Raw genomic sequence first — 25,891 nt, forward strand, 5'->3', positions numbered from 1 at the left:
ATGGCTACGGCGGATATTGCGGTATTACTGTGGGATTTTCTTAGTGAAATAATCGTTTAAAGGGAAACGAAAAGCTTCCCGCCAAATTCCATCTGCGTTGACTCGGTAGATAATGATCCTCCAATGAAGAGCTAAAATTCACACATACTTGAAACCTTTCTAATAATGTTTATTTTCCTTATTTTAATACCTAAAACATCAAATATTCCTTCATATGCATCAACAACCACAGTGGAAACCATGTTCGCACAAAAATACATAGGAAGTTTACCAGACCTCGGTTCTTAGGTGTTCAGCCAATCAGCACCAAAGGAAATGAGTGGTTCTCCTGGATTGGCTGCTTTGCAAACCCCCAGCCAATAGGGTGTCGAATACCATTACATTCAACAGGTTCAGTTTCCCAGCTGGAATTTCTTAAATATGCTCTACGGGAAAAAAAAAAAAATCCACAACGAGGCGGATTTTTCATGAACAATTCGGAGCAACAATCCAGAGAAAAATCTCCAAACTTTGAACGACGAGGAGGAGAGCCACTGCAATAAGAGAGTTTAATTTCACCATAGTTATTATTTTCTTTTCTGATAACGAAAGCGAGAAAATATGTGACTATGAGCGGCTTGCTGTGAGAATTCAGCCATGGCGAAATGCAGTTCATAGGAGCAGAGGATGCTTATTTGTCACGACGCATGCGTGCTTTCATTGTTCATTTATAATAAAACATAATACATGAATAAAAATTACTTTAAGTCGAGGCTGTGAGCTTAGTTCCACATATTTAGGCGGTGAACCATAACCAGTTCAATTTAACCCGGCTGGACTGACTTCACATCTAGTTCTTGTTATTCACGAACTGGAACGTTTTGTGTTACTCAATGTAAAGATAATCCATAAAGCAGAGAAATTTGACTTGATTAACTCAGGTCAGATGTACGGATGCTTGGTGATCACGCTGGCCTGTTGTCACATGCGGCCGTGTCTAATTTAGGGTTGGCTGGTGAGGGGGACAGACTTCAGGTTCTACGTGCCACAGATGATCAGGATCAAGCAGAGATTTGTTTCCCAGAGGGGTCCGTGTTCATTTCAGCAGACCAGAGCCAGACCTCGTTCTGCACATCGTCCATAGAAAATGTCTCCCTTGACTGACTCTGCAAGGATCGTAAAAATAATAAACAAAAGAAAAATCAGTCAATAAGTAACACACACATTTTAACATATACACTTTTTTTTCATTAAAAAAGTGTCGACTTTTGGACCTACTTTTTTTTGTTTGTTTTTTCTTTTGCAAAACTCGTCTTTACCTTCAAAATGTCGCCGTGTGTTTACAGTCAGCATTGCTCAGCCATGAGTTTCCATTCAGTCAAGGAAAACGGCGTGTTAAACTGCGGCTCTTTAACTGTTTGAGGTTGAATCATTCCCTCTCCAGGATGGAGGAAAAAGATTCACATTAGACATTCAAGAACTGGGAGAGATGCTGTTTCAACTTTTGAATCCACCGCTATGTTCAGGTTTGAGCGATTGCTTTCATAAGACACGTAGCAGTTCGTTTTCTGGGGAATGTCTGCAAATAAGTTATAGCCGCCGATCCGGATCAGGCTCCAAAACTATAAATCCTGCTGCTCTTCCCTCTGGACTCCTTCTCCAGTCTTTCAGACACACAAAAAAATGGGTATTTGCCACAATCAGAATAGGCAGATCAGGCTATTTAAAGATCGGTAATCAGCAATTGACCAGAAAACTGCAATCGGTGCAGTGCAACAAGAGTATTATTTTTTACTAAAGTGACTGAGCATTTACAGTATTCATATTCTGGCGGTTGTTGGTCTACTCTGCTTCTGATGATGAAGAGGAGTAACAGTCAGATGTGGACAAAGGACCCAAAAAGTGTACTCAAGTAAGATTAGCATTACTTCAACATATTTTTACTCAACAAAAGGTTTTTTTTTTTTTTAAATTGGTAAAAAGTCTACTGGACAAAAAAAAAACCCAACATTTTGGTGGAAATTATGGTGTTTTAATGACCAAAATGACAACAATTCATGGAAGTAACAGAAAAATAACAAAATCAGGCAGAATTATTTTATTTTATAGATCAGTTTCTTTCAATGAAAAACAACAACAAAAAACTTCTGAAAGTGCAGCTGTGTGTCTGTGTCTGGTGAACGTTTGGTTAAAACGTGTTTGTTCTTCATTCAGTGTGTAGAAAATCCAGAAACTTTACTCAAGTAAGAGTAGAGGTACTTCATGATAAAATTACTCAAGTAAAAGTAAAAAGTACAGCGCAGTAAAAAATACTCCTAAAAGTACATGTTTTTCAAAAAACATTACTCAAGTTAATGTAATTGAGTAAATCTAACTAGTTGCTACCCAACTCTTGTAACAGTGCAGCTACACTGACTAGTGGGGCTGTGACCGATCCAACTGGTCCACGCTGGTATAGTGGTATAGTGGGACGCAGCTACTTTTCCAACCTCAACAGTTCTGCACAACTCATCCTAGTTGATTTTATAAACCAGTTTGACTTGAATGATGGAAGAAGTGACCAGTCTCCTCTTCACCACAGCTACGGCACATAGACCGGAAAACCTGTCTCCTCTCCAGTTATTTGTTTTTGCCAGTAAGAAATCTAATGAGTGACACTACGACTGGGGAACTCAAGGAAGCAAACGTGTATTTGCCAACGCATAGCAGGTTAAAGCAGAGAACTGGCAAAGGCTAAAAGTGAGCCGTGTCTGTAGGAGAATCCCTCCCCAGTGTCTCATCTCATTTTCTCAGGTTTTAACGTCAGTGAAAAGTTGCCACCACAGTCAGAAAGTGTGACGACAACTGTCTGCGATTTCCTGTACGGAAATGTGTGATGCTGAAGTCGGGCCCGTTGTCGGCATGTTATTTCATTAACAGTCAGCTGACATTAAGGTCACCGTGCATCCTCTGTAGTGTCAACATTTGCTTTAAATCTGCGTTATTGAGTGAAGTACGCGCAGTTGAAACTGAACAGACATGACAGTGTTTGATAGTGACTTGCTGTTTTATTTCCATTGTATTTGTTTCAGGCCTTTCCAGTTATAATTGTTTTTATACCCATAAACCCCAAAATACAATAAGATGTTACAAAAAAAATAAATAAAAAGAACACCCTGTTTTGTAAAACTATTTAAATAGTCTTTTCACTGCATCGTGTGATAAAGTGCAGAAATGTTTTAGGAATTTTTTGCACTACTGCAGTTTTTTTTTTTTATGTACTTTTTTGCATTTCTCTAAAATGTAAGATGTTGTAGGAATCCAGGGGCTTCAGGTTCGCTGCACTAAGTGCTCCAGGAACATTTTTCATATAAGAATAACTTTGTTGATCAAAATCCCATGGAGCTACATTTCTGTAGAGGCTTGTGTCTGGTCATTTTTGGGGGGCAGACGGTATTAAATTAAAACACTGACTCTGGCTCTGCAGGGTCACCTGCTAAAACACAGTCAGACCATAATGTGGTTCTCTACGTGCTACAGGTGTTGCTAACCGGAGCTGACTAGTGACTAGTCGCATTTACACGAGAAACCTTTTTGAAGAAAAAAAAACAGTATTTTTACAACTCTGTACTTTTTACTTTTACTCGAGTCGTTTTACTATAAAGTTGTTGCTACTCGAGTAAAATTTCTCAAGTGTCCACTGAATGAAGAACAAATATGTTTTAACCAAAAATTCACCAGGCACCAGACACACACCTGCAGTTTTTGTTAAAGTTTCATAAGTTTTTTTTTTTTATTGAGAGAAAAAAAAAAAACAATTTGTGGAAGAAAAAAAAATGTTTTGATGGGTTTTGCTATTTTTTTTGTTACTTATATGAATTATTGTCATTTTGGTCCTTAAAATACCAAAATTTCCATTTAACTTTATATTTTGTTCCGTCTGATGATGTAGTGATTAAATATGAAATGACTCATAATTTGATCAGTTACTCAGTACTTGAGTAGACTTTTTTTTTTTTTTACCAAATACTTTTTTACTCTTACTTGAGTAATGTCTTCAATGTCTACTTTTTACTTTTACTTACTTAAATAAAAATATGTTGAAGTAGTACAACTTTTACTTGAGTCCAATTTTTGGGTTCTCTGCCCATTTATGTTGCTTTCCTAATTTAAGAAGCATCCGATGCCCTGAACTGAATATACAGTCTGAAATTCTTCTTTAATTCATAACTGAAATTACAAACATAAATTGCTTTGTCTTTTGGTTTACGGAAAACTATGAGCAAAGTTCTGAGTTTGTTATCCAACATGAAAATAAAAGACGTTTACGAGGTTTTTGTGAACGACTGGACAAATTGTCCTCGTAAAAATAAAGTTATGAGTCAAAAAAAACTAACAAAATCCAGCAGCATAGCCTGGAGAGGCGTTTAGTGCATGCTATCCGTTGTCTTTGGATTATCTGAGATGGAGTCTCTGGCGTATCAGACCCAGGATTGAAACTTAAGCCATAGTTTTAGTTTTAAATCCTGCACCAACATATCACTTCCTAATGTTAACTAACAGTTTTATCCCATTATTCAGGGAAAAAATGGGAGTTAAAGTTAATTAACCGTGAAACTGCTAATTGTGAAACTGCTAGATTTACAAACAGGGTCTTAGATTCGCCTCAGACGTTTTAAATCTGGAAAACTGCACACAGGACCTTTGTCTTGCACTCCCTCGTCGCCTTAACCCATGAATGAATGCAGACACTCCCTTAATTATTCATTTGCATGTAAAAATGGTGTTTGCACCACAAGTTATTAGACATGGCAATGAAAACAACAGCAAAGTAGAAGTGCTATTACGCTGAAAGTGAAAATGAGACACTCGTGAAGCGAAGACAAGCAAATGTGTTTTATTTGTATTTCGTTTCTGGAATGACAGACCGATGGAAAACTATTGAATGGAAGTAATAATAATTAAAAAAAGCAGCAGCCTTCGGTTCTGTGAGCTCAAGAATAAAAAGACATTAAAAAAAAATAAAAACAATAACTCAGACATCCCGAGTGTCTGGAAGGTTGAAAAATAAACATTTTCTCATGCTGTTTTGTTTTCAATGAGTTTTATGGAATATTATTTTGCTTTTAAAATGCAAAACACCAACCACCATGAGTATTACGCATCATGAACATGTGACTCAGACGTCTCATGTCAGGTGTTCTGAGTGTTGCTGAGTACGGCTCTTGTTCTCTACATACGGAAATTTAGGCTTTGATCGCCGTTTCCAAATGACATTTTGATTTACTTGTATTCTGAACAGCTGCAGAAAAAAAAAAAAAGCCCATTTGTTAAGAGCCGCGGCGTTTTGGGAAAACTCAACATGAAAAACCCTCGGAAGCGGAAGATGGAGAGAACGTGGGCGGTATAGATGTCAGTCATTCTATTCGGCCAAATGTTCATCATCGATTAATCAGACATTTTTACTAAAACGACACAAAATAACAAAATCCATCTGGGCTTTTTGAGGATATCAACTTAAAGTGGACCACAAATAAATAACCGTGCCTTTATGGCGAACATTTTAACAGCACTAGTTTATTATTATTTTTCTTGATCCAGCTCCTTTTTGTTGAGAAGGTGCTTTACTGTGTATTGTTTTTCTAATTACTATTATCTATAAATTATTATTTATAGATAAAGTTTATAAAGGCCCACAGACTGATAGAACGTAATACATACTAGTGTATGATTGTGTGTGTGAAAGTCTTGTGAAAAGGGATGGAGAGAGTACAGAGCCCTGTGGTGCTCCTGCTACCATCTGGTCAGAAACACTGTCCTTCAGCACAGCGCTCTACAAGTACAGACCATTTAGCGATGACTGATGTGCTCGGCTGCTTACGTCAAGGGTTGTGGTATATTTTCTTATACAAATGTTTGGCACAAGGCAAGAGACACTTCTACTGAAGACACGACAAGAGGTGGCCAAGACACTTACTGGTCAATCAGCACGGGGGATTGGTTCCTGAGACGTTGTGTTACGCACCACAAATGCCTTGGAGGCATTCAAAGTTTTATTCAAAGCATTGAGTGCTTCGAGAAATATCACGGAAAATAAGGAGGTTATGAAATAGCCCACAAGTGAAGAATACCAAAGTCGTCAAATGGTGAGAAGGAGCCACGCGGCACACCTTTACTCCCGGGCCGCCAGGTCTGAGGGTCCTGCAACTTTTAGATGCGTCCTGGTCCAACGCACCAGAATCAAATGGCTGAATCGCCTCATCAGTATGCAGTCAGGTTCTCCTGCTAATGACCTGATTATGCGTTGAAGCAGAGACGGGTCTAACACCAACCCTCAACACCTGGAGTTAAAGACCCCTTGAAGTGCATTGAGACTTACTGTATGACAGTATGACTGACAGACACATGTTTGTGATTTTCAGTGACATACATGAAGACCTCTGCCATAGATGTTATACTTATGATCTATGTTACTGTAATGACATTATGACTGGCTGCTGTTTTTTATAATTGTGCCTAAACACTCTAGCACTCTAATTTGTATACTGACACTTGAATGTGTACTTTACGATATCAATGTTGCAGTAAAGTAATGTATTTTTGTAAGGTATTTTCAAATAACTAAACAATATTCACATATTGTGATGTTTACTGTTAGGCAAAAAATCACTTTTAGTTCATCTTAGTGAAAGCGCCACACATTATGCACACCTTTTCATATATATTTCTTTTTTTTTCAGTTACACTGAATAACAATATAAATAAAACACTTTTGTTGTTGCTCCTATTTTATTTTATTTTTTTTTACATGAGCTTAAACATTTTCTATGTACACAAAATATCAATTTCTCTCAAATATTGTTCACAAAACTGTCTAAACCTATGAGAATGAGCACTTCTCCTTTTTGCATAGATAAGCCATCCCACCTCTTAGGTGTGGCGTACGAAGATGCCGATTAGACATTAGCATGATTTTGGCTCAGGCGTGCGCTAGGCTAGCCGCAATGACAATATTCTGCTGAACTGGAGGGTCTGGAAACCAGTCAGCATCTGGTCTGATCACCATTTGTGGAGTGTTGGTTCGCTCCTCTTGAATGGCTGTGCAGAGCTGATGCATATTATCATGGATACTGGATATTATTACCAGGGTTTGCCCCAGAGTATCACAAGCCTGGCGGGCCACCAGGCTTAACTTGCCACCCCAAACCAAGCTAAGCAAAGGCCAGTTTGCTTATTTTAACTTGTTTTGTTTTTTTATGCAGTAACAGTGAAGACAGATTAGGCTAGGTTCATAGATGACACATTGAACTGGGTGTGAGTTTCCAAATGATGATGCCAGCTCACACACACACACACACACACACAGACCTCAGAATTGTTGTAACTTTTAACGCAAAAACTCGGTGGGCTGCTGGTGGACCCCTTACCACCGGGCTTAGCAAGTTTTCTCAGGAAAAATCTGTTGTTCATATCTTTCATGTTGATTAGGGAGGTAATAAGTATAGGTTATAACTACTTCTTCCGCTGAAGAAGCAGTTATTTTGATCATTTTCATCATTTGACGTCATCGACTTTGTTTCAGTCCATCCAACGTGGGCCATGCACAAGCAGAAAGCGTCACAATTAGGTAATTATCGGGTAATCAAAGTATAGAATTTCTTAAGTTTCCAAAAGGAGCCTCGGCGGTGTTGTTTCCAGGATTTTTGAAAAAAATTTTTTATACCGTTTGAACTTGATTGGACTGGGTCACAAACATTACCCTGGTTCACTCTGGATTACCACTGCGACAAATATTGTTGTTTTTATCCATCTTACCTCAATGACATATCCATGAGGAGCACGTGTAGAAAAAAAACAACAATTTTCCTAACAAGCCGCAGTATTTCCCTTTATGCATTAAACATGTCTGTGCCTCTGCTTTCGGCCTCGCTCCGCACGGGGGAAACACTCCCAACGTTTTTATCAGCTTATCCAGCAAAATGAAAAGTTCCAACGCTCGGCATTGTACAAATTAATTTTAACCCCCCGCCGCAGCTTTGCATCCACGTCTTGGCGGGTTCGGGCAGAAAGAATCACGAATTATAAATCTACGGTAAGTGTGTGTTTTTGGTTTTTTTGCACTGAGTACTTTAGCCTGATCACAGCAAGAGCCAGGATCCTTAGATTGTTCTCTGTGAGTCAGAACTGTGTTTAAAAACCCCAGAGCTGCTGCTCACACTTCCCCCCCCCTCACCGTCATCCTCCTTCCTCCTCATTGCTATTTACTCTCCGAGCTCGATAGACAAATACAGTTTAAATCTGAACGGCGACGTTTAAAATTAAAGTGTATCTCACAGCAGCTGCATCCACAATGTGGAGGTGGAAGTTCTGCTGGAGAGGGAGGGCCACGTTGGGACAGAGATGCCGCATGTCCGGTGGCTTCATGATCTACAAGACTCTCCTATGTGGCACCCAAAGAAAACAGGCGCTGCTCCGCGTCCAGACTGAGTGACCCTGTCCAAAGCTGAATGAATGCTGTCCTTCCTGACCAGACAAGCAAAAACAAACAAACAACACACGATCTACAAGGCCCGAAGTTTTTTTTGTTTTAGTTGCTGGTAAGAAAGTGAATGAAGACGTGTCACTAAACATGACCCTGCAACGTTAAATCAGGTTGGAGACCAGAGAATGTGATCCAACTACTGCACTTTTTCCTTCCACTTAACCTTCTATGAGGATATAGCGCTCTGTGAACAACAAGCAGGGAACTGTCTTCTGGACACCTGTCCAGTCAGCCTACTGACCCAGACTGAGAGACCAAATTAGAGGCTCAGAAATGTGTGCAGGTGTTGTGAGTTAATTAGGTGATTACCTGAGCATGCGCTGTAAAAAACAACAACAAAACACGTTTCTAACGTTTTTTGTTGTTTTTGTTGTTTTTACCGGATTTATACCGTAAACTTCTGGCAACCACAGCTGCCGGTATTTTACCGTAAATTAGAGACTTTTTTTGTTTGTTTTGTTTACGCATCCTGACCTGTTGCCATTCCTGGAGTGACAAAAAGTGTTTTCATTTCTTTCTGATTCTCCCCTGACGTCTCCTGCAAGAGTTAAAATGACCAGAAAGTGTCCAAATTGAAGGACGCCTTGTGGACCCAGTCCGCCTCGGACACCCCGTTGTTCCAAGCCACCGTGGATGACGGAACATCTTGACTCTTTCTCTAAGGCCACTGCCTACAGGAAGTGGGCCCACATGAAGCCAGTGTCTCTCTAGTCGTTGTTTTTTGGGGGGAGCGGATCCTGTGATCCTGGCTGAGCCTCATGACCCGCCCGGTAACATCCCCAGGTCTGGCTCCGGAAATGTTGCTCTGGTCTCCAGGTTCTCTTACTGCTGTCGTCTTCCTCCGTCTGGGCGTTTGGGTTGCTGTTAATCGGACCCGGTGGTAAATAAACGGTACGCGGTCGCGGTTCACTTGAACAGCCGCGCTCATCGATCTGCCCGAGAAACAATGAAAACTGTTCAAAAATGCTTTTGTCGATTCCTATTTTGTCTCTGTGAACAGACTGAAACAGATTGAACACTTTGGGGGATGATTAGTTAGGTTCTCTCTCCTGCATTTTCTGAATGGGTTTCAATTAAAACAAAGAAAAGTTGTCCAAACATTTGCTTATCCTCTCAACTGTCAACCTCAAAATGTAAGCGAGTTTCTCCATGAAGACACAGGAGTCATCTAAGGGTTTTTATAGAGAGGCTCATAGATACTGATGAATCCTTTTGGTCAAGATTTTATTTTTTTTTTTTTTTTAATAGTTTCTACATTTTGGTTTGTTTTTGATGAAATAAAACCTGATATTTTTTTTTTGTCATGGTGCTATCTTTTCTAACGTTGTGCTTGTTTAACTTGCTTGACCAGCTGTATTTGAATTTTTATTTCTTTTTTTTTTTTTTTTTTTTTTTTTTTTTTTTTTACCACAAATGTTTAGGAACTGAGAAATAAAGGGGATCTCTTTACTTAAGATGGTTTCCACATGTGCTTTGCATACTCATTGTCCCTCGGTGTCGGTGGGTCGGAACCTCTCCTGTCTCTCAGACTCAGACGCCCTCAGGTAAAAAAAAAAAAAGGCCTACAAGCTCAAGGCTGATCCGTCAACGAAGTGGATTCCTGCAAATTCCTTCTAAACAATGTAGAGAAAGCGAGAGAGGGGAAAAAAATACCCTCTTTTACTATTTTCTCTTTTTACATGTCATTAACTTAACGTTGTTTCTTTTCTCCTCTCTCCCTCTTTAATTCCCTCTCTTCTATTTCAACGACAAAAAAAAAAAACACGTTCACGCGGTGCTTTAGTTGCGAAAAGTAAATGAGCTTCTGTTTTTTTCTTCTTCTTTCTCTCTTTCTCTGTGAATCGCGCTGGAAAATTGCTTCCTTACAATCGAGTGGAGGAGCGGCGCTTATAGGACCCAAAGGGGGCGTCTGCGCTCTTTAAACAGGTGGAGACTGGAGGTCCAGAGTGCGGAACTCGGCTTGTTAAAGTGAGGATGGGAGCCGGAGAGAGAGAGAGAGAGAGAGAGGAATCCCATCTCAGAGGATTAGCAACTTTCTCTTGAACAAAAAAAAAAAAGAATCCCAAACTGAAGCACAAAAACAGAGATTACTCTGTTGTTAACCAAATGAAAGCAGCTCCACTCCCGTTGTTTAATGAGCGCAGACAAAACGTGTTTACACATTTTCCTCCTCAGGTAAGAGGCAAAAAAAAAAAAGAGAGAGAAATAAAAAAGAAAAGAAAGAAAAAGAGTCGTTTTGTGTCTACAGGCTTTCAGCCCCTCAACTTTCCTGATTTGGTGGCGCGCAGGTTGGTGAGGGGCGTTTCCTGCTGGAGGCCGAGCTGCTGCCCGCTGATGTCAGGATCGGCGCTGAGGAGGGGGCGGGGCCCCGCCAGCGTGCGGCTCTCCAGTCATCTGAGCATTAAAGCGGTAACCTCTAACTCACACTTAACTCCGCGCTCCTGCATCCTCCTGGAGCTCCCACATTTTTTCTTCTTCTTCTTTCTTCAGATTCTGCTGTCCTCCCTCTGTGTTTTTTTGTTTTGTTTTGTTTGTTTGTTTGTTTTTTTTCTTTTTTCTTTTGGTTCTTGACTCGAAAATGTCCCGTTAATTTTCACGCGCAAAAGTTAACGAGGATTAACCAATCACCCCCTGGACGCCGCTGTTTGCATGGGGGGTTTGGGGAAGGCGTCGGGGAGGGGGGGGGGGGAGGAGGAGGACACTCTGACAGCGAGGTGCGCATCAAACTGATGCTTCCTGTATCTGCTGCTGCTGCTGTTGCTGCTGGGGACCCAGAGGAGTGACAAAACAGGAACGCTCGGACTTTCCAACAAGTTCTGCTGCGAACGGCAAGACTTTTTTGTTTCTTTTCTTTCTTTTTTTTTTTTTTTTTTTTTTTTTTTTTTTCAAATGGCAAGTTCTGCCTCTCTGGAGACGGTGATGTCCTGCGGTAGGACCGGGCCCTCCGGGGCTCCGAAGAGCCTGGCCTTCTCCATCGACCGGATCATGTCCAAGAGCTCGGAGCCGAGAGGCGGCGCGGAGGAGCGCTCGGAGGGGAAGAAGTTGCTCGGCCTCTGCTCCCCCATCCCCTGCATGATCCCGCTGCAGCCGTTCAGCTACGACCTGCAGGCCAAGGCGCTGATGAACTACTCGGAGCTCTGGAGAGCCAGCCTTAGGGGAACGTTCTGTGGATCGGCGGCCGCGCCGTGCAAAGGGAACTGCGGCGTGTGCGCCAGAGCGGAGTCCACGTTGAAGCAGCCGGTGCCGCCCACCGGCAGCAGGGTGGTGAAGCCGCAGGTCATCCACCAAGCCGTGGCCGTGCCCAGCGTGGGCTCGCTCTACTACCTGAATTACCTTGACTCTGCGTACCAGCAGTCAGAGCTCCTGGCCGGACACTGGCTCTCCACCCCCCAGGTCCAGGCGTCCCTGTCGGCGCACCACAGACTCCTGCTGCTGGAGAACGCCAAGCTAGCCGGCGCCGGCTCCGAGAAGCTCCCCACTCCCCAGTACCCACACAAGGAGCATCTGCCGGGCCAGCTGGACCAGATAGTGAAGGAGAACCACGCTCTGGTCGGCGAGAAGAACGGCGTCAAGACGCACGGCAAGCTCAGCTCCGGCGGCTGCGGCGCGGAAGGCAAGCACAAAAACTTCACGTGTGAAGTTTGTGGGAAGGTAAACTTTTCAGGAACGACAGCGATCCGCTCGAAGACAAACCTGACAGATTATGAGTAGAACACACATTTTAACAAGATCGTGTGTGTGTGTGTTTTCTTTTCTCTCGTAGGTTTTTAACGCGCATTATAACCTGACCAGACACATGCCGGTGCACACTGGGGCCCGGCCGTTTGTGTGCAAAGTGTGCGGCAAAGGCTTCCGACAGGCCAGCACGCTCTGCAGGCACAAGATCATCCACACTCAGGTGAGACGCGGGGGGGGACACACCTGCAGGCCGGCCTGGCCGCCTCACACACACAAACACACACGCGCGCGCACACAGTTGCTTTCAACTGCTGTTTACTTCAAATATCCTCCACGCAGGAGAAGCCGCACAAATGCAACCAGTGCGGCAAGGCGTTCAACAGGAGCTCCACGCTCAACACGCACGTGCGCATCCACGCCGGATACAAGCCGTTTGTGTGCGAGTTCTGCGGGAAAGGTTTCCACCAGAAAGGTGCGTGTTTCATGAAGCCTCACAGCCGTCACTGGCGAGTTGAATGTATTCATTCGTGTTTGTTTTTTTGTTTTGTTTGTTTGTTTTTTAACTCATTAGTTTTAATACATGTAATCTATCTAAACTGTATATAAAAAAAAAACACGTGACGCGCATCTGAACCAAAACGCTTAACGTTTAAAAGTAACTCTAAAAAAAGAGGTAATTGTCCTCGATTGTCCCTTTATTATTATTATTATTATTATTATTATTATTATTATTATTATTATTATTATTATTATTATTATACACGTGCTAGTTTTCTTTTGGTCTGGCGCTTGAATTAGGTAAATGAAGTAAGTTAGCGCTTTGTACTCAGTTTCGTGGTTGAATTGATTTTTTTTTTTTTTACCTCAGTAGTTTACGCAGAAAAAACAAAGAAAGAAAGAAAGAAAGAAAGAAAGAGCGATAACTTATCTGCATTTCGCAATGTCAGTACAGGCCGATTTTCTTTTTTTTTTTTTCTTTGTGTTTTCTGTCGCGAACTCCGACCGGCTCCCGCATGTTGGCTCTTGGATGCGGGAAGCGGAGCCGCCGCGTTGTGGTAAATACCTGCAGGCTCGCCGAAAAGCCGTCAGCACAAATAGGACGTGGCACTTTCCACGGACTAATTCTCCCCTGAAGACGGCAGCATTTGCTCCGGGTCAGCTGCTTGAACTCCGGCAAAGTTGGCTTTTCTCTCTCTCGCTTTTCTTTTTTGAATTTTTGCCACAGCGCTTGATTCTGATAAAGTTTGACAACTTCTCGACCTTAACGCGCAAAAAAAACCAAAAAAACAACAAAAAAAAACAGAAGAAGAAGAAAATGTGATTAAGGGAAGGAGACTCCGCGCGGCATCACGGCGGATCTCTGCGCAGAGCTTTTGAATCGTCACTTTGCTCACCGCTTTTCTTTTGAAATGATTAAATATGTGCCTAAAATGACTACAGCTACTGTTAAACTAAAACAAGCTACTGAAATAAATGAAAGGTTTAACTGACAAATTGTTTAATATATCTATGCGTTGGTGTAGCATAAAAATGTCACTATTTCCTCCTACATTTAGATTAAAAACAATAATAATAATTGAAATCATATTGTTGAAATAGACGATAATATAGAGTCAGTTTATGTTTTTTGCTGAGAAAAGACAATATTCTTACCTCCAGGCATTTCCAAATGAAACCAGATTGATGATTTCTAAATCCTGAAGTTTGCCCACTCAAACCCGATTTAAAGAAAGAAACTAATTCCGCCTCCTCGTTTTATGCTTAAAAAAATTATTTCTTTTTTTTTTTTTTCTTTTATTGAATGAAAGGAAAAGTTTGTGCATTTTATCGGTGGTTTGAACTGGACTTTTTTTTTTTCCACCTGGTTGTAGTTTCACATATACAAAAAAAAAAAAAAAAGAAAACGTTAAGCGATTTTTTTTTTCTCTTCTTTTCTGGACATCACAGGAAGTGGCAGCAAGTTGACGTGATGACTAATAAGTCCCATAACATTTAGTGTTGAAGTTTTTATCTTTAGTGGAATGTTAGAGGAATGTTCAGAAATACTGACACAACAAAAAATGACAACCAGCTTTATCAGCTGTACCTGCTACATGGTTTATATATTTTTTTTCTGTTGCACTGGACACTTTTTGGGGGTTTTTTTTAACTTCAGGGTTGCTCTGTTCATTCACTTTTCTTTTTTGTTTGTTTTTTAGGGAACTACAAGAACCACAAGTTGACGCACAGCGGAGAGAAGCAGTACAAGTGCTCCATCTGCAACAAGGCCTTCCACCAGATCTACAACCTGACGTTTCACATGCACACGCACAACGACAAGAAGCCGTTCACCTGCGCCACCTGCGGCAAAGGCTTCTGCCGCAACTTTGACTTGAAGAAGCACATCAGGAAGCTGCACGAGAGCGGCTTCGCTGCGGTCTCGGAGGCCCTGAGGGAGCCGCAGAGCTGAGACCTGCTGAGAGGACAGGGCGGGCTCCGGGTCACCATGACTGGTGTTCTTGGAATAAGAGAAAATAAAAATAAATACATTTAAAAAAAAAAAAAAAAATCCCGGCCTGAGGTGAGAAAGCCCCTCTGAGACTGGACTCAAATGGGTGTGGCGAGTCTTAGGGGCCCGTGCGCTAACACAGGGAGAGGGGGGGGGAACGAGCCGACCAGAACCCGAGAAGAGCGAGCTGAAAGGAACTGAAAGGAACATTCTGATTTCTTTTCTTTGTCATCTAGCATTCCTCCTCATAGATGTGGAACACACGGGGCCGAACCACCCGACCGATGAACACAGCAGGTCAAAAAACGTCGCTATTTAAATATGAGTCGCCGTGTCATGTATTTTACTGGAAAGTGTTAATGTGAATAAATAACTTATAACTTATAATGAAAGCTCGCCGTCTCAGCCATGTCATTTCAGTTCATACATATAGAAACGATGAAGGTTTTTGACGTATTTCAGGCGGCGGAAAAATGTCCAGAATTCACAACAGAAATCATTTAAATAATTTGCGCTAAAGTCCAACAACAGCCAGCTCACATACAAACGTTCAACCACTTTCACTTGTACGTAATTTGCTTATTCTTGCCTGTTTTGCCTTATCGCTCCGGTTTTCTTGCGGCAGCAGGATGAACGTCGCTGAGCTTGCAGGCCCGCCAGGTGCAGGTGAGCCGTTTCCATGCGCTCGGGAGAAAGCGACGGACCGGCATGCACTGCGTCCAACTTCACTTCAACATTTATTGACAGACACGATTTTAATAAAGCCACATTTACACTTGACTCGGGGAATAATGGCGCAAATGATGGGAGATAACACAGCCCTTGAAAGCAAATTACATTAAGCAGCTAAACGGCCCCGGGGGTCCGACAGCATGAGGGGGGGGCGTGCGCGTCTCATCCGGAGCCACTCATCAGAACTGGAGATAATGGAGCACTCAGGCCGCAGCTCGTCATCTGGGCCCCCGCGTTAATAAAGTCTGGGTCATTCTGCGCACGTCTCCTGGAACAATATTATCCCGGCGCACATTCTGCGGAGAGTCGCGACGTGCTCCCAAATGGCTCCGTTTCTGTTAACAGCTAATTAACGCGCTCGGCCGGCCCTGGAATAACCTGGCAAGGCCAATATTGGCAGACGACGCCCCCCGCTCACCTTCACCCCCCCCCACCCACCCCAGTCCTCCCACCCCCCAGCCCCCTCTCTGCAAACTGCACGAAGTTCGCAGAGATGTCTCGGAGCATTTAACTTCCGGAGGCAGATTGCAGGCGGCGCTGGTGACGTAGAAGCTGGTCTTTATAGACCGAGTTAGAGAAGATATCTGTTGTGATCACAGGGGAAAAAAAGAAGAAAAAAAAGTTCGACTTGTTGGACTCGGAGGGACGAGGATCCGAAGTGACACTCTGTCTGCTTTTCTTGAATCATCTCTGTGTCAGACCGCAACCATTCAGCTGGTTTCTCTGTAGAAAACGGGGAACGGCGCAGGATTCTCTTTCTAAAGCTCACGAAGCAAAGAATTTTGATCAAAACAGGGGGAAACTAGAGCAATGAGTGTTTGAAACAAAAAAAAATAAAAATACCTGCACAAGTCAATATGAGCCTCTCCACATGAGTCTTCGCACTTTTAGCAAATTTGGTCCCCCCCCCCCCCCCCCCCCCAAAAAACTTCTTGTCTTCTTAGAACATGGAAAGGATTGTTAAAAAAAAAAAAAAAAAACATCAAGAAGGCCATGACGGCTTGGATCCACAAGAAATCTGGTAATGAAAACGGAAAGAAAAATGAAAAAAAACGAAAAAGGGGAAAAAGGCCAAAGAGAAAGTGGAGACGTGAATCACCAAACTGCTCAACAGAGCAGAAGGTGATGTTGGAACTTGAACTTTGACCCAGGACCGGCGGAGCACCGGCAGCACCGTGGAGCAAATGACCACACTTCCACGGACCAGAAGAGACGGAAGCCAAGCGATTGTGAAGCTGATGTCCGAGCTGCGCGGCTCATTTAGCTCGTTGCTAAATGAAGTCAGCTTCCGGGATGAGCGTGAATTCTGCCGCAGAGACCAAGGAGCTCAGCCACTAATACGATAGAAAAAACAAAACAAAACGGCCCTTTAAATGCCACAGAGGTGATTTGTCAATGATACAGTTTGAACAAGAGTTCTGCTTGATGTGTAGGTCCATGTCTCAAATGACGCAAGCTGCTGAAAACTTAGGGGACCGTAGGAAGAATTATTATTATTATTATTATTATTATTATTATTATTATTATTATTATTACATTTTTCTTTCTCTCTGTACTTTACAAAGAAGGCTGTGGACCAACTGGAAGATTTCTATGGCAATCAAAAGACTGCGAGTTTGATTCCATCTTCCCCCTTCTCCTGCTGAAGTGTCCTTGGGCAATTCCCTACATCACGAATGATGCTGACGCTTTGCGCGTGAACGTGTTTGCGAGTGACGCTATAGAAGTTCAGTTAATATTATATCACGATAAAATATGTCCATCCATCCGATGTTTTTTAAAACTGTGAAATTAAATCTGAAAGGCGTTTCTGTGAAACACGAAACCACGCGATGTTTGATTGTTGTTGCTGCAAAATAAATGACGATTTCAAACATTTAAGACAGCTGAGATTTTACCCCCCCATTGGTAATTGTTCAGTGTTGCATTACTCTAACAAATGAAAATCATATATTCGGATGGACACAATATATTTTTTTAATATATTCAAATATATATTATTCTCATTATTCTTATTTGGTCAGATTTCGTGGTCAGTCCAAAATATCCGTCTGATGAAATGAATGGTCCCTGTTTCTCCTCTCTATCGATTATTACACTGAAAACTTGGATTTGTGATGAGTGTTTCCGTTCCTCCACTCTTGCCATGAAGCCGCTCAGGTGAAACTGTCCTGACTGAACCCCGGGGGGGAAACGCGCTCCGTTTGCGGACGTTCCGCGGGAGCGCGCATCTTGTTCCTGACTTTTTTTTTTTTTTTTTTTTTTGCACGTTCCCTCACAAAAAGCAAACTTCGCTCATTGGCCCGTTTCCTATTTCATTCCTATTCCGTTCAAACATTTTTTTTTATTTGACTTACATCGACTCGTGAGCAGCGAGCGACGTGCGGCGCGGTCGAACACGCGCACGTCGCTCGCAGAGCCGCGGGACATAAACGCCAGTAAACAACCTAAAGCGGGCAAGTTGGCCTTTTCTTCGCACTCTTTCTCTGGGTTTCCCTCGCATCTGAGCGGCGGCCTCCGACGTCCACATGCACGAGAGAGAGCGGGAGCTTTGCTTTAGGCGCGCGCCCACACTGCAGGGAGATTATGGGTCGCGGGCGCGCGCGGCTAATCAGCTGTCAGCAACACGAGGACGTCTTCATGCTGCCGCCCCCCTTTTGCTCCGACGGGGGTCCGCCGAAGGGGGATTTAGACAATTTGCGGGCCACAAAGGAGCTCGTTTGGGACAGGAAGGGAAGAAAAGCGCGAGGCGGACTCTTTGTCTGTCTCAGTGAATTGATTTTAAAATGGGAGATTAACGGGAAGCTTCGTCTGCGGCCCGCGAGAGCCTGACGGAGGTGAAAAGAGAGAAAAGGACCAATTAATTCGACCAAATGTTAACTTACATGAGCTTCCCCTCTGTTTAGCCCGCATGAAATGCCAATTAAAGCCTCCCCGCGGCAGCGGCGAGGACTTTTCTTAAGAGGATGAAGAGGGACAGTTTGTGTCAGCGCAGCCAGTAGATAAAGTTCCCACATCTGCAAAATGGCAGAGAGCAGTGGCATGCACAGATATTTGGGGGGTCAGGTGCTCAAGAGGGAAAAAGGGCACCTTGTGCTGCACATACCTTGGTCTTTGAGATTTATGACATGGAAAAACTGCAACACCATCAACTTAGCAATCAAATTGGCAACAACAGAAAAAAAAGATATAGCAATGCAAACAGCCCAGGATATGGCCAAGAGAAACATCATTTCTACTCAGAGGGGGGCAGAGTACCTAAAACTTGTACTCAAGTAAGCGTAGTGATAAGTCAACTTAGTTTTACTCAAATAAAAGTAAAAAGAAGCCGTCCAAAATAAGTGACTCCAGTAAGAGTAAAATAGTATTTGGTCAAAAGTCTACTCAAGTACTGAGTAACTGATCAAATTATCGATCAATTCATATTTAAACATTGCGTCATCAGACGGACCCCATATAAAGTTAAATGGAAATTTTCGATTTTTAAGGACCAAAATGACGATATTTTATATAAGCAACAAAAAAAAAAAAAAAAAAAAAAATCAGGCAAAATAGACTTTTCTCAAATCAGTTTCTTTCAACAGAAAACTTATGAAACTTTAACACAAACTGCAGCTGTGTGTCTGTGTCTGGTGAATTGTTGGTTAAAGCATGTTTGTTTCAACCAGTGGGTAGAAAACCCAGACATTTTACTCATGGTAAGAGTATTGATACTTTATAATAAAATTGATTAAGTAGAAGTAGAGTAGATGAGTAAAAACACTCCTAAAAGTAATTTTTTTTTCAAAAAAGTTACTCAAGTAAATGTAACTGAGTAAATGTAATTATAGCTACTGTCTGTACTTCTGCATGTAGCCAGTGTGATATCTGACAGCAATTATTCTTACAGTTAAGATTACACCCTGAGGACTGATAACAAGATGTCTCCTGATAGAATTGACATATTAAAATATTTTTAATATACATGTGCCATTTTTTTTACTGAATGTTTATTACAGGTAGAGAATGAATTATAATGTTACTCAGCTCATTTGTCCTTATTTAAATGAATTGTTTCACAGGTCGTTGTTTCTGGTGGGGGCATGTCACGGTCTGTATGTGTTGTGAAGGATGGAGGTGGGGATGCAGGGCGGTAATCTTAGGCAAAATTACAACAATTTGGAAATACTTGCTTTTTTTAAATCCAGAATTTACACAGTAAAAAAAAAAAAAAAAATTCAGAAGATGATTGGTCCAGAGCAGAAACCGCGGGTGTCTGTCACCTCCCAGTGTCTATTTCTGCACGTCCCTGCTAGAAAGTAAAATAAGCTTGAAACAAACAATACTGCCGAAAACCGGTTAACCGATTGACATGTATTAAGTAGCAAAAGGAGAAAGATGACAAATAACAGTTCATTATTGTTCCCTTTTGCTTCAGTGAGGATTACAATGACAAACTGAAAATGTGGACAGAAAGGCAACATACATGTTAATCAATCAATTAAGTTTATTTGTGTAGCACATTTCAGCAAGAAGGAGGTTCAAAGTGCTTCACATCACAAAAACAAACAAAAAATAAATAAATACAAACTGTACGGAACAATGATGTCCCACATTTTTCTAACAAAAATAATAAATTAGATTTGCATTGTAGCACAGCAACATTTCAGCAGTTCAACTGCCGTACATTTTCAGCCTGTTGGCAGGATCTAACCCTGTGATCAGAGAACTCTGAAGAATATGAATGCAAAAAATGAAATCCATAGGCAGCGATGAACATGTTGGAGTCAATAACGCTGTAAATGGTAATTGAGGTCAAGTCCCTTTGCTGTGCTGAGATATGACCTAAAACGGAGTGCAGTTTTTTGAAATACTGCTAATGTTGTTGTACGTTTTACTTGTAATTCGACCTTTCGACGACTTCCTCCTCCACAAAGCGTTGCTGTGGTGAAGAGGTTTCCCACTGGCCTGGACTGGGCTCGCTGGAAACAGAGAGTTTTGTTTTACGTGAACATATCAAATGATGGCCGTCTGCAGACTGTCTGAAATGCTTTGGTCTGTTAAAAATGTTCAAGATAAGACCGTTTCTGTATTTACCTGTCGCCATTTCATTCACGCGTTGCTTTTTGGGTTACTGCTCAACCAATCGCTAAAAGTGTTTGGCACAAAGAGTAAAACTCATGCAATTTCATTCTGCGGCTTTTGAGAGAAATATTAGGTTTTACCATTGTACTGGAAAATTGAATCCTCCAACACACACACACACGCACACACGCGCGCGCACGCCTACCCACACACAAACACACACACACATTCACACACCACCCCCACCCAGATACCTAGTCAGAGGAGTGCTGGCTCCTTGGCTCAGTGCGCCTCCAGGACTCATTGTTTGGCACAGAGGGGTTAATGAGCAGGGCCTTCTCCTCACTCCTTGGCTTTTATTCGTCTTTTAAAGGAGAAGTAGTTGAAAAGACAGAGAGTGGATTTAGCCACAATGGGTTTTTGGAACTGCTGAGGTGCTGTGTTTAAAAAACACGTTTATGTCGAGTTTCTCATAATTATCGAATTTGGCATCATGTTTGCAAAGAAATATGCTCCTATTGACCCTGGTTTGCTGGGAAGACTCAGACCGTGGAAGCCTTGGGGAGAGCTCTTCGCTAATCCAGGGATTAATGCATATCAAATTAGACTTTCAGGAATTAAGCCCAATCAACCCGCTAAACACAAAGCTACTTCAGCTTTGACTCCCATCTTACTTGTGCTGTTTTAAAAAAAGTCTCTTGGGAACTTTTCTCCATCGAAACTAATCAAAGTTTCAGGGATAAGGAACCCGCTCCAGGGTGAGTCGGTCGGCGGACACATCCGTCAAAAGATACGACCTGGAGAAGGTGCTTGGCTTGAACAGTGGAGTGTTGGGAACCCAACCAGGCAGGAGGCTCTCGCCACTGATCTGCTGTCAGACGAGACTCCCTGGCCTCCATGCGGCGGTCCGTACAATCCTCCAGACGTCTGCAGACACCAATGTGCTCACAGGCCAAGGGTGAGTGTGTCTCACGGTGAAACGCTTCGAGTGGCCAGTCCGGCTCAAAAAGCGATGCGTCGACACAATTCAGTTACTTAAGTTGCAGCTAAAGCTTGATGCTGTTGAGGAAAAACTTGCCGCAACTTTGAAGAGAACATCAGTGTGGCTAAGTGCCTTGTCCGGTTGCTTATTGGATTTCTTCTTTTATTTTATATTCGTTCTTTACGTGAAACAGGAAAATACTCTGATTTTATAAAGCACAACAAAAATAAGTTACAGTTTAGATTTTTTTTCAACTAAGTACTGCAATAATAACATTGTATTTGTTTATTTAAAGACCTGTTGCACTACAATCCTTTAGCAGAAAGTGACATGGTGTTTCTTGAAGATGTTTAAGTCTATAACTTCATATTGTCTATGATATGACTTTATTTGCACTGATAAACACGAATGAAGAAAACAGTCGCCACTGCAACTTGAAGGTGATGCAAAGTTGGCAACTGTTTCACCACTAATAAGCCGCGTGCAGCTTTCCCCCCTCCCCAAGTTTAACATCACTATTAAAATCATTTATTTTATGCTGCAAGCACTGGTTTTTCTAAAAACACATTCGCACAACTTCACCTACGACAACTTCCTTCTGCCGCTGTGATTTTATTCCCAGTTGTTTTACTTTCTAATTGATGCGATGTGTCAATATTCAAGGCAAACGCAACAAACAAGATAATTAGTTCCAAATAGGCTCATTAGTCACCGTGTGAAACATTTTCTTGGACCAGTGACAGAGATCCCTCATTAGCTCCTCAGGAAAAAAGAAGCCACAGCAAATCTGGCAATTTTTCAAAAGACACTTACAGCTTGACCGCATGTAAAGATGGAAGAACAGGATTCCTTTTAAAGTAGAGAATTTGTGGCCATTTCTTTGATTTTACATCTTTTTTAAATTAGAAATAAACAGAATTTGATTATTGAACACACCATTTTTTATTTTTACAAACTTCTTTACTTTTGCCAAGAAAGCTCATATTTAAATCCAATGTATGTTCAAACTGTTTTCATGGATCGTCTGGCAACTGTTTGTTCAATATCGCCAAGGCAACAGTGTCTTATCGTTCTTCTTATGTAAATTTCTTTTTTTCTATCTTACAGGAAAACAGGTAAATAAATATGCTGCATGTCGTCTAGGTGATTGCCAAATGCTGAACGTGGCTGAATAAAGACATTAGCAGAGGCAGATATATTTACTCTGACGGCAGAAGATGAAGTGATTTTTCAAATCTTTTCGATGACAAGTCCAAAATCTTGAAACTGGTATGTTAGCTATTAGATTGTATTTATAATGTACCAGATGAAACTCTTGGAAAATATGTCAGAATGTGTGAACACAGGAGCCGATGGCTGTCAGAGCACTTTAAATTTAATTGTGCAGCTCGACAATCACAATCAATTCAGGCATTTATTTATAAATGGCATAAAAAAAGGAACAAAAATACAGAAGAAATTGTTTGCAAGACATTACACACACACACACACACACACGCCTACATCCACACACGTTTGCGCAGCTGTCTTTCCATTGACTTCCATTCATTTCTACAGCCTAAACCCCACTCTTACCCTAACCTTAACCCAAACTCAATTCACACCTTAGTCCTAAATCTGACCCCTGACCCAAAAACAGCGTTTCTCCTTGTGGGGACCAGGCTTCGGTCCCCACAAGGAGCAGTGGGTCCCCACAACGTAGTATATGTCAGGAAAATGGTCCCCACAAGAGAAACAAACGAGCACACGCACACACACACACACCCACACACACACACACACCCACAAACCCACCCCCACACACACCCACACACACACACACACAAAGTACAATCGTTTCAAATATCTCGCATCATTGTTGGAGCAGTTTACTCTGATCTTCTGCTGCTCCAAATCAGCGAGTCGTTTTCTCCGCCTCGCTCTGCCTGCGCTCGGCCCTTTTGTCGTCGCATTAAGGAGACCGTCATTGTTGAGGCGGATCAGTTGATCTGGGGATGTCCGGTGCCACGGCTAATCCTTGTGACCTGACCTGTCTCCAGGGGGAAACGTTCGCTCGCCCTCCGCTTTGGGCAGCCGTGTTGACCACACAGCACCCGGCCACCTCAGACCAATAGCCGATCTTCTCAGGAAAACAAATGAAAACTCCACAGAATTTACAAGCTTCATAAATGTTGGAGATATGATTTTACTTTTGCTGTTTCTAAAACCCGTGGGTAATAATCCATGTTTTTATTGCACCGCCAGTAAGATTATTACAACTCACTTTATGGCTGGATCAGTCAGGCCTCCTTTCAGCTGGTACCAGCTTTTTTTAATCGTTACATCCAAACACAAATATGTTTTCAATGACACTGTGAGTTAGCTTGTGTCATTGCTTGTGTTTCACTTTACTTTCATACAGTTTAATAAGCGTTTATATTTGATTGTTTTAATTTGTGTCTCGTTTTCATCTGTTTTGTGCTGTAGTACAGTAGCTCGGATTGTTTTTTCTTAAAAGTTTTTCATAATAAAGTGGATTTGCTCTACTGAATATTTTTTATGAATAGTTTTCTTTTAATTATCTAAACTCTTTGGACGTGAAAGTGGGCGGAAACACGAGAACGTGGTCGCGCGGCGAGCTTCCTGTCACGCGGCAGCGGAGAACATCATCCAGGTTGTGGTTTTGATGCGCTCAAGTAAAACCAAGCATTTCATTTTTGTGTTCAAGACAAACAGCCAAAAGTGTCAAATTAAGATTGCGGCCCAAAATTAAGATTCACCTGGACGCTATCGCGACTGACTCCAACAAACCCAGATATTACGTCATTTGTTGCTCATACGCTCCTCTACACCGAGCAGCTCTCTGGTGGCAGATGTCATGTCTGCCAGTGGTTGAGATGGTTTTTGTGGCTACGAAAAACAGGAAAGAACCGCAGAGGATCTGCTGGTAAGACACAAGTCTCGCCAGGTGGACTGAGGCAAAACCAGTTGAAGCCACACTGGTGGAGAAGTGGGTTATGAGTTATATTAGTGGATAACCTGACTTCTTAATTGAACGTACGATATCTAGATTTCCAAGTAGGGGACCAGTTATGATGTGAAAAGTACTATTTCTTCAAACCAGTTAGTCTAATAGCAAGTAAACAGTTTGGTCATGATAATGGGCTTTGTTGACAATGAAACACAACACAGTAATGCCACATGAATCTACTCAGGACAAAAATCAATGTCAACAAATGGCATTTGCACACAAACATCAAGTTGCTGCGTCCTTTCGGCAGCCCACACCAGTCGATGTGAATAGCACCACAGACTGGGACTTAACCAGTCACAGACAGAGGGACGTTACTGGAGGAACCAATCAATACAGTTAGCAACCCCACTTCCCTTCCAGACTCTCCTTCTCTAACTGATCTTACACTAAGTTAAAGATCAGACCAGGTACGACTAAAATCCAGTTTTGTGTGAAATCTTTTAAAAACAAAATACGTTTTGCATTTATAAGGACTTACACAGCAGCTGTGAGGTTGTTTTTTTTTGTTTGTTTTTTTTAAATTACCGACACACATGAAGACACTTTTTTATTGCTGTTTATCATGAAAAGTTTAATTTGGACCAGCACAGTCAGCGTGCTTCTTTTGACCCTACATTTAACAACAGTTATTAGTAGGGGTGAACCGATTGCACTTTTCTGGCCGATTACCAATCTTTAAAGAGCCTGACCTACAGAATCCAATTGTGGCTAAAACAAATTTTCTTTGGTTTAAAATGTCTAAAATGTTGCTAAATATAGCAAGAAAGTTGCTGAGCTGAGTGGGGTGAGTGTTGCTAACTGTAAACGTGCAGACATGACCTGGTGGGCGGGGCTAACAGTCAAACCTCTCAGCAGAAAAGGAGAGTGGTTGATTTTTAGACCTTTGCCGAGGTAAATAAGATCGGAGCCTAAAACTGGCTTTACATATTGACCAATCATCGCTCTTCCAAAATTAAGGAAATCGGCTGGCCGATAAATCGGTGCGCTCCTGACCAACAGTCAGGGCCCAAAGCTTTGTAACACAAGATCAGTGGGAACCCAGAAACTCGTCTACTTGCAGCCGCCATGCAAAGCAGCACAAATCACAGTCAGATTCTCAATCAAAATGTTTCTAAAAAAAAATTTTAAAAATCCAAAAAAAAGGTTAAATTGTGATTTGTAACATTTGACAAAGAAAGTGAAGGTTCAGGAGTCAACTGTGTGCCAAAACTTTAAAGTGGCTGCAAACATGTACCGTGCCATCATGTTTTTTCCCTTCAGTTCTCTCTCACACCCACACACTTGCCCCCACTGCACCAGGAGCATATCACCGAATGAAATGGAGCTTGCAATTGCCCATTATTCAATTGACTGGAGTCCACACTTAACCATTTGCACGACTGTGGTTCGGCTAATTGTCTGTTGAGGCTCCCAGTAGGCTTTCACCGGCTGAAC

The 25,891-nt window shown here is 42.0% G+C and overlaps 1 protein-coding gene across 1 annotated transcript; it reads left to right on the forward strand.

The window, feature by feature from the left end:
- Window positions 1-10,463: 10,463 nt before the first annotated feature.
- fezf2 (FEZ family zinc finger 2) lies at window positions 10,464-15,058 on the forward strand. The gene is made up of 4 exons (XM_032548432.1): window positions 10,464-12,151; window positions 12,264-12,398; window positions 12,518-12,650; window positions 14,377-15,058. The coding sequence occupies exons 1-4, from the start codon at window positions 11,390-11,392 to the stop codon at window positions 14,625-14,627; spliced, it is 1,281 nt and encodes a 426-aa protein (XP_032404323.1). The 5' UTR covers window positions 10,464-11,389; the 3' UTR covers window positions 14,628-15,058.
- The last annotated feature ends 10,833 nt before the right edge of the window (window positions 15,059-25,891 follow it).

The sequence above is a fragment of the Xiphophorus hellerii genome, chromosome 20 (assembly GCF_003331165.1).
Source record: "Xiphophorus hellerii strain 12219 chromosome 20, Xiphophorus_hellerii-4.1, whole genome shotgun sequence".
Lineage (NCBI taxonomy): Eukaryota > Metazoa > Chordata > Actinopteri > Cyprinodontiformes > Poeciliidae > Xiphophorus > Xiphophorus hellerii.

What these genes read in the sequence shown, in the direction of transcription:
- fezf2 (XM_032548432.1), top strand. Translation starts at nt 11,390, where the DNA reads ATGGCAAGTTCTGCCTCTCTGGAGACGGTGATGTCCTGCGGTAGGACC. An exon ending in CGTGTGAAGTTTGTGGGAAG is followed by an intron (nt 12,152 to 12,263) that starts GTAAACTTTTCA and finishes TTTCTCTCGTAG; the next exon opens with GTTTTTAACGCGCATTATAA. An exon ending in GAAAGGTTTCCACCAGAAAG is followed by an intron (nt 12,651 to 14,376) that starts GTGCGTGTTTCA and finishes TTTGTTTTTTAG; the next exon opens with GGAACTACAAGAACCACAAG.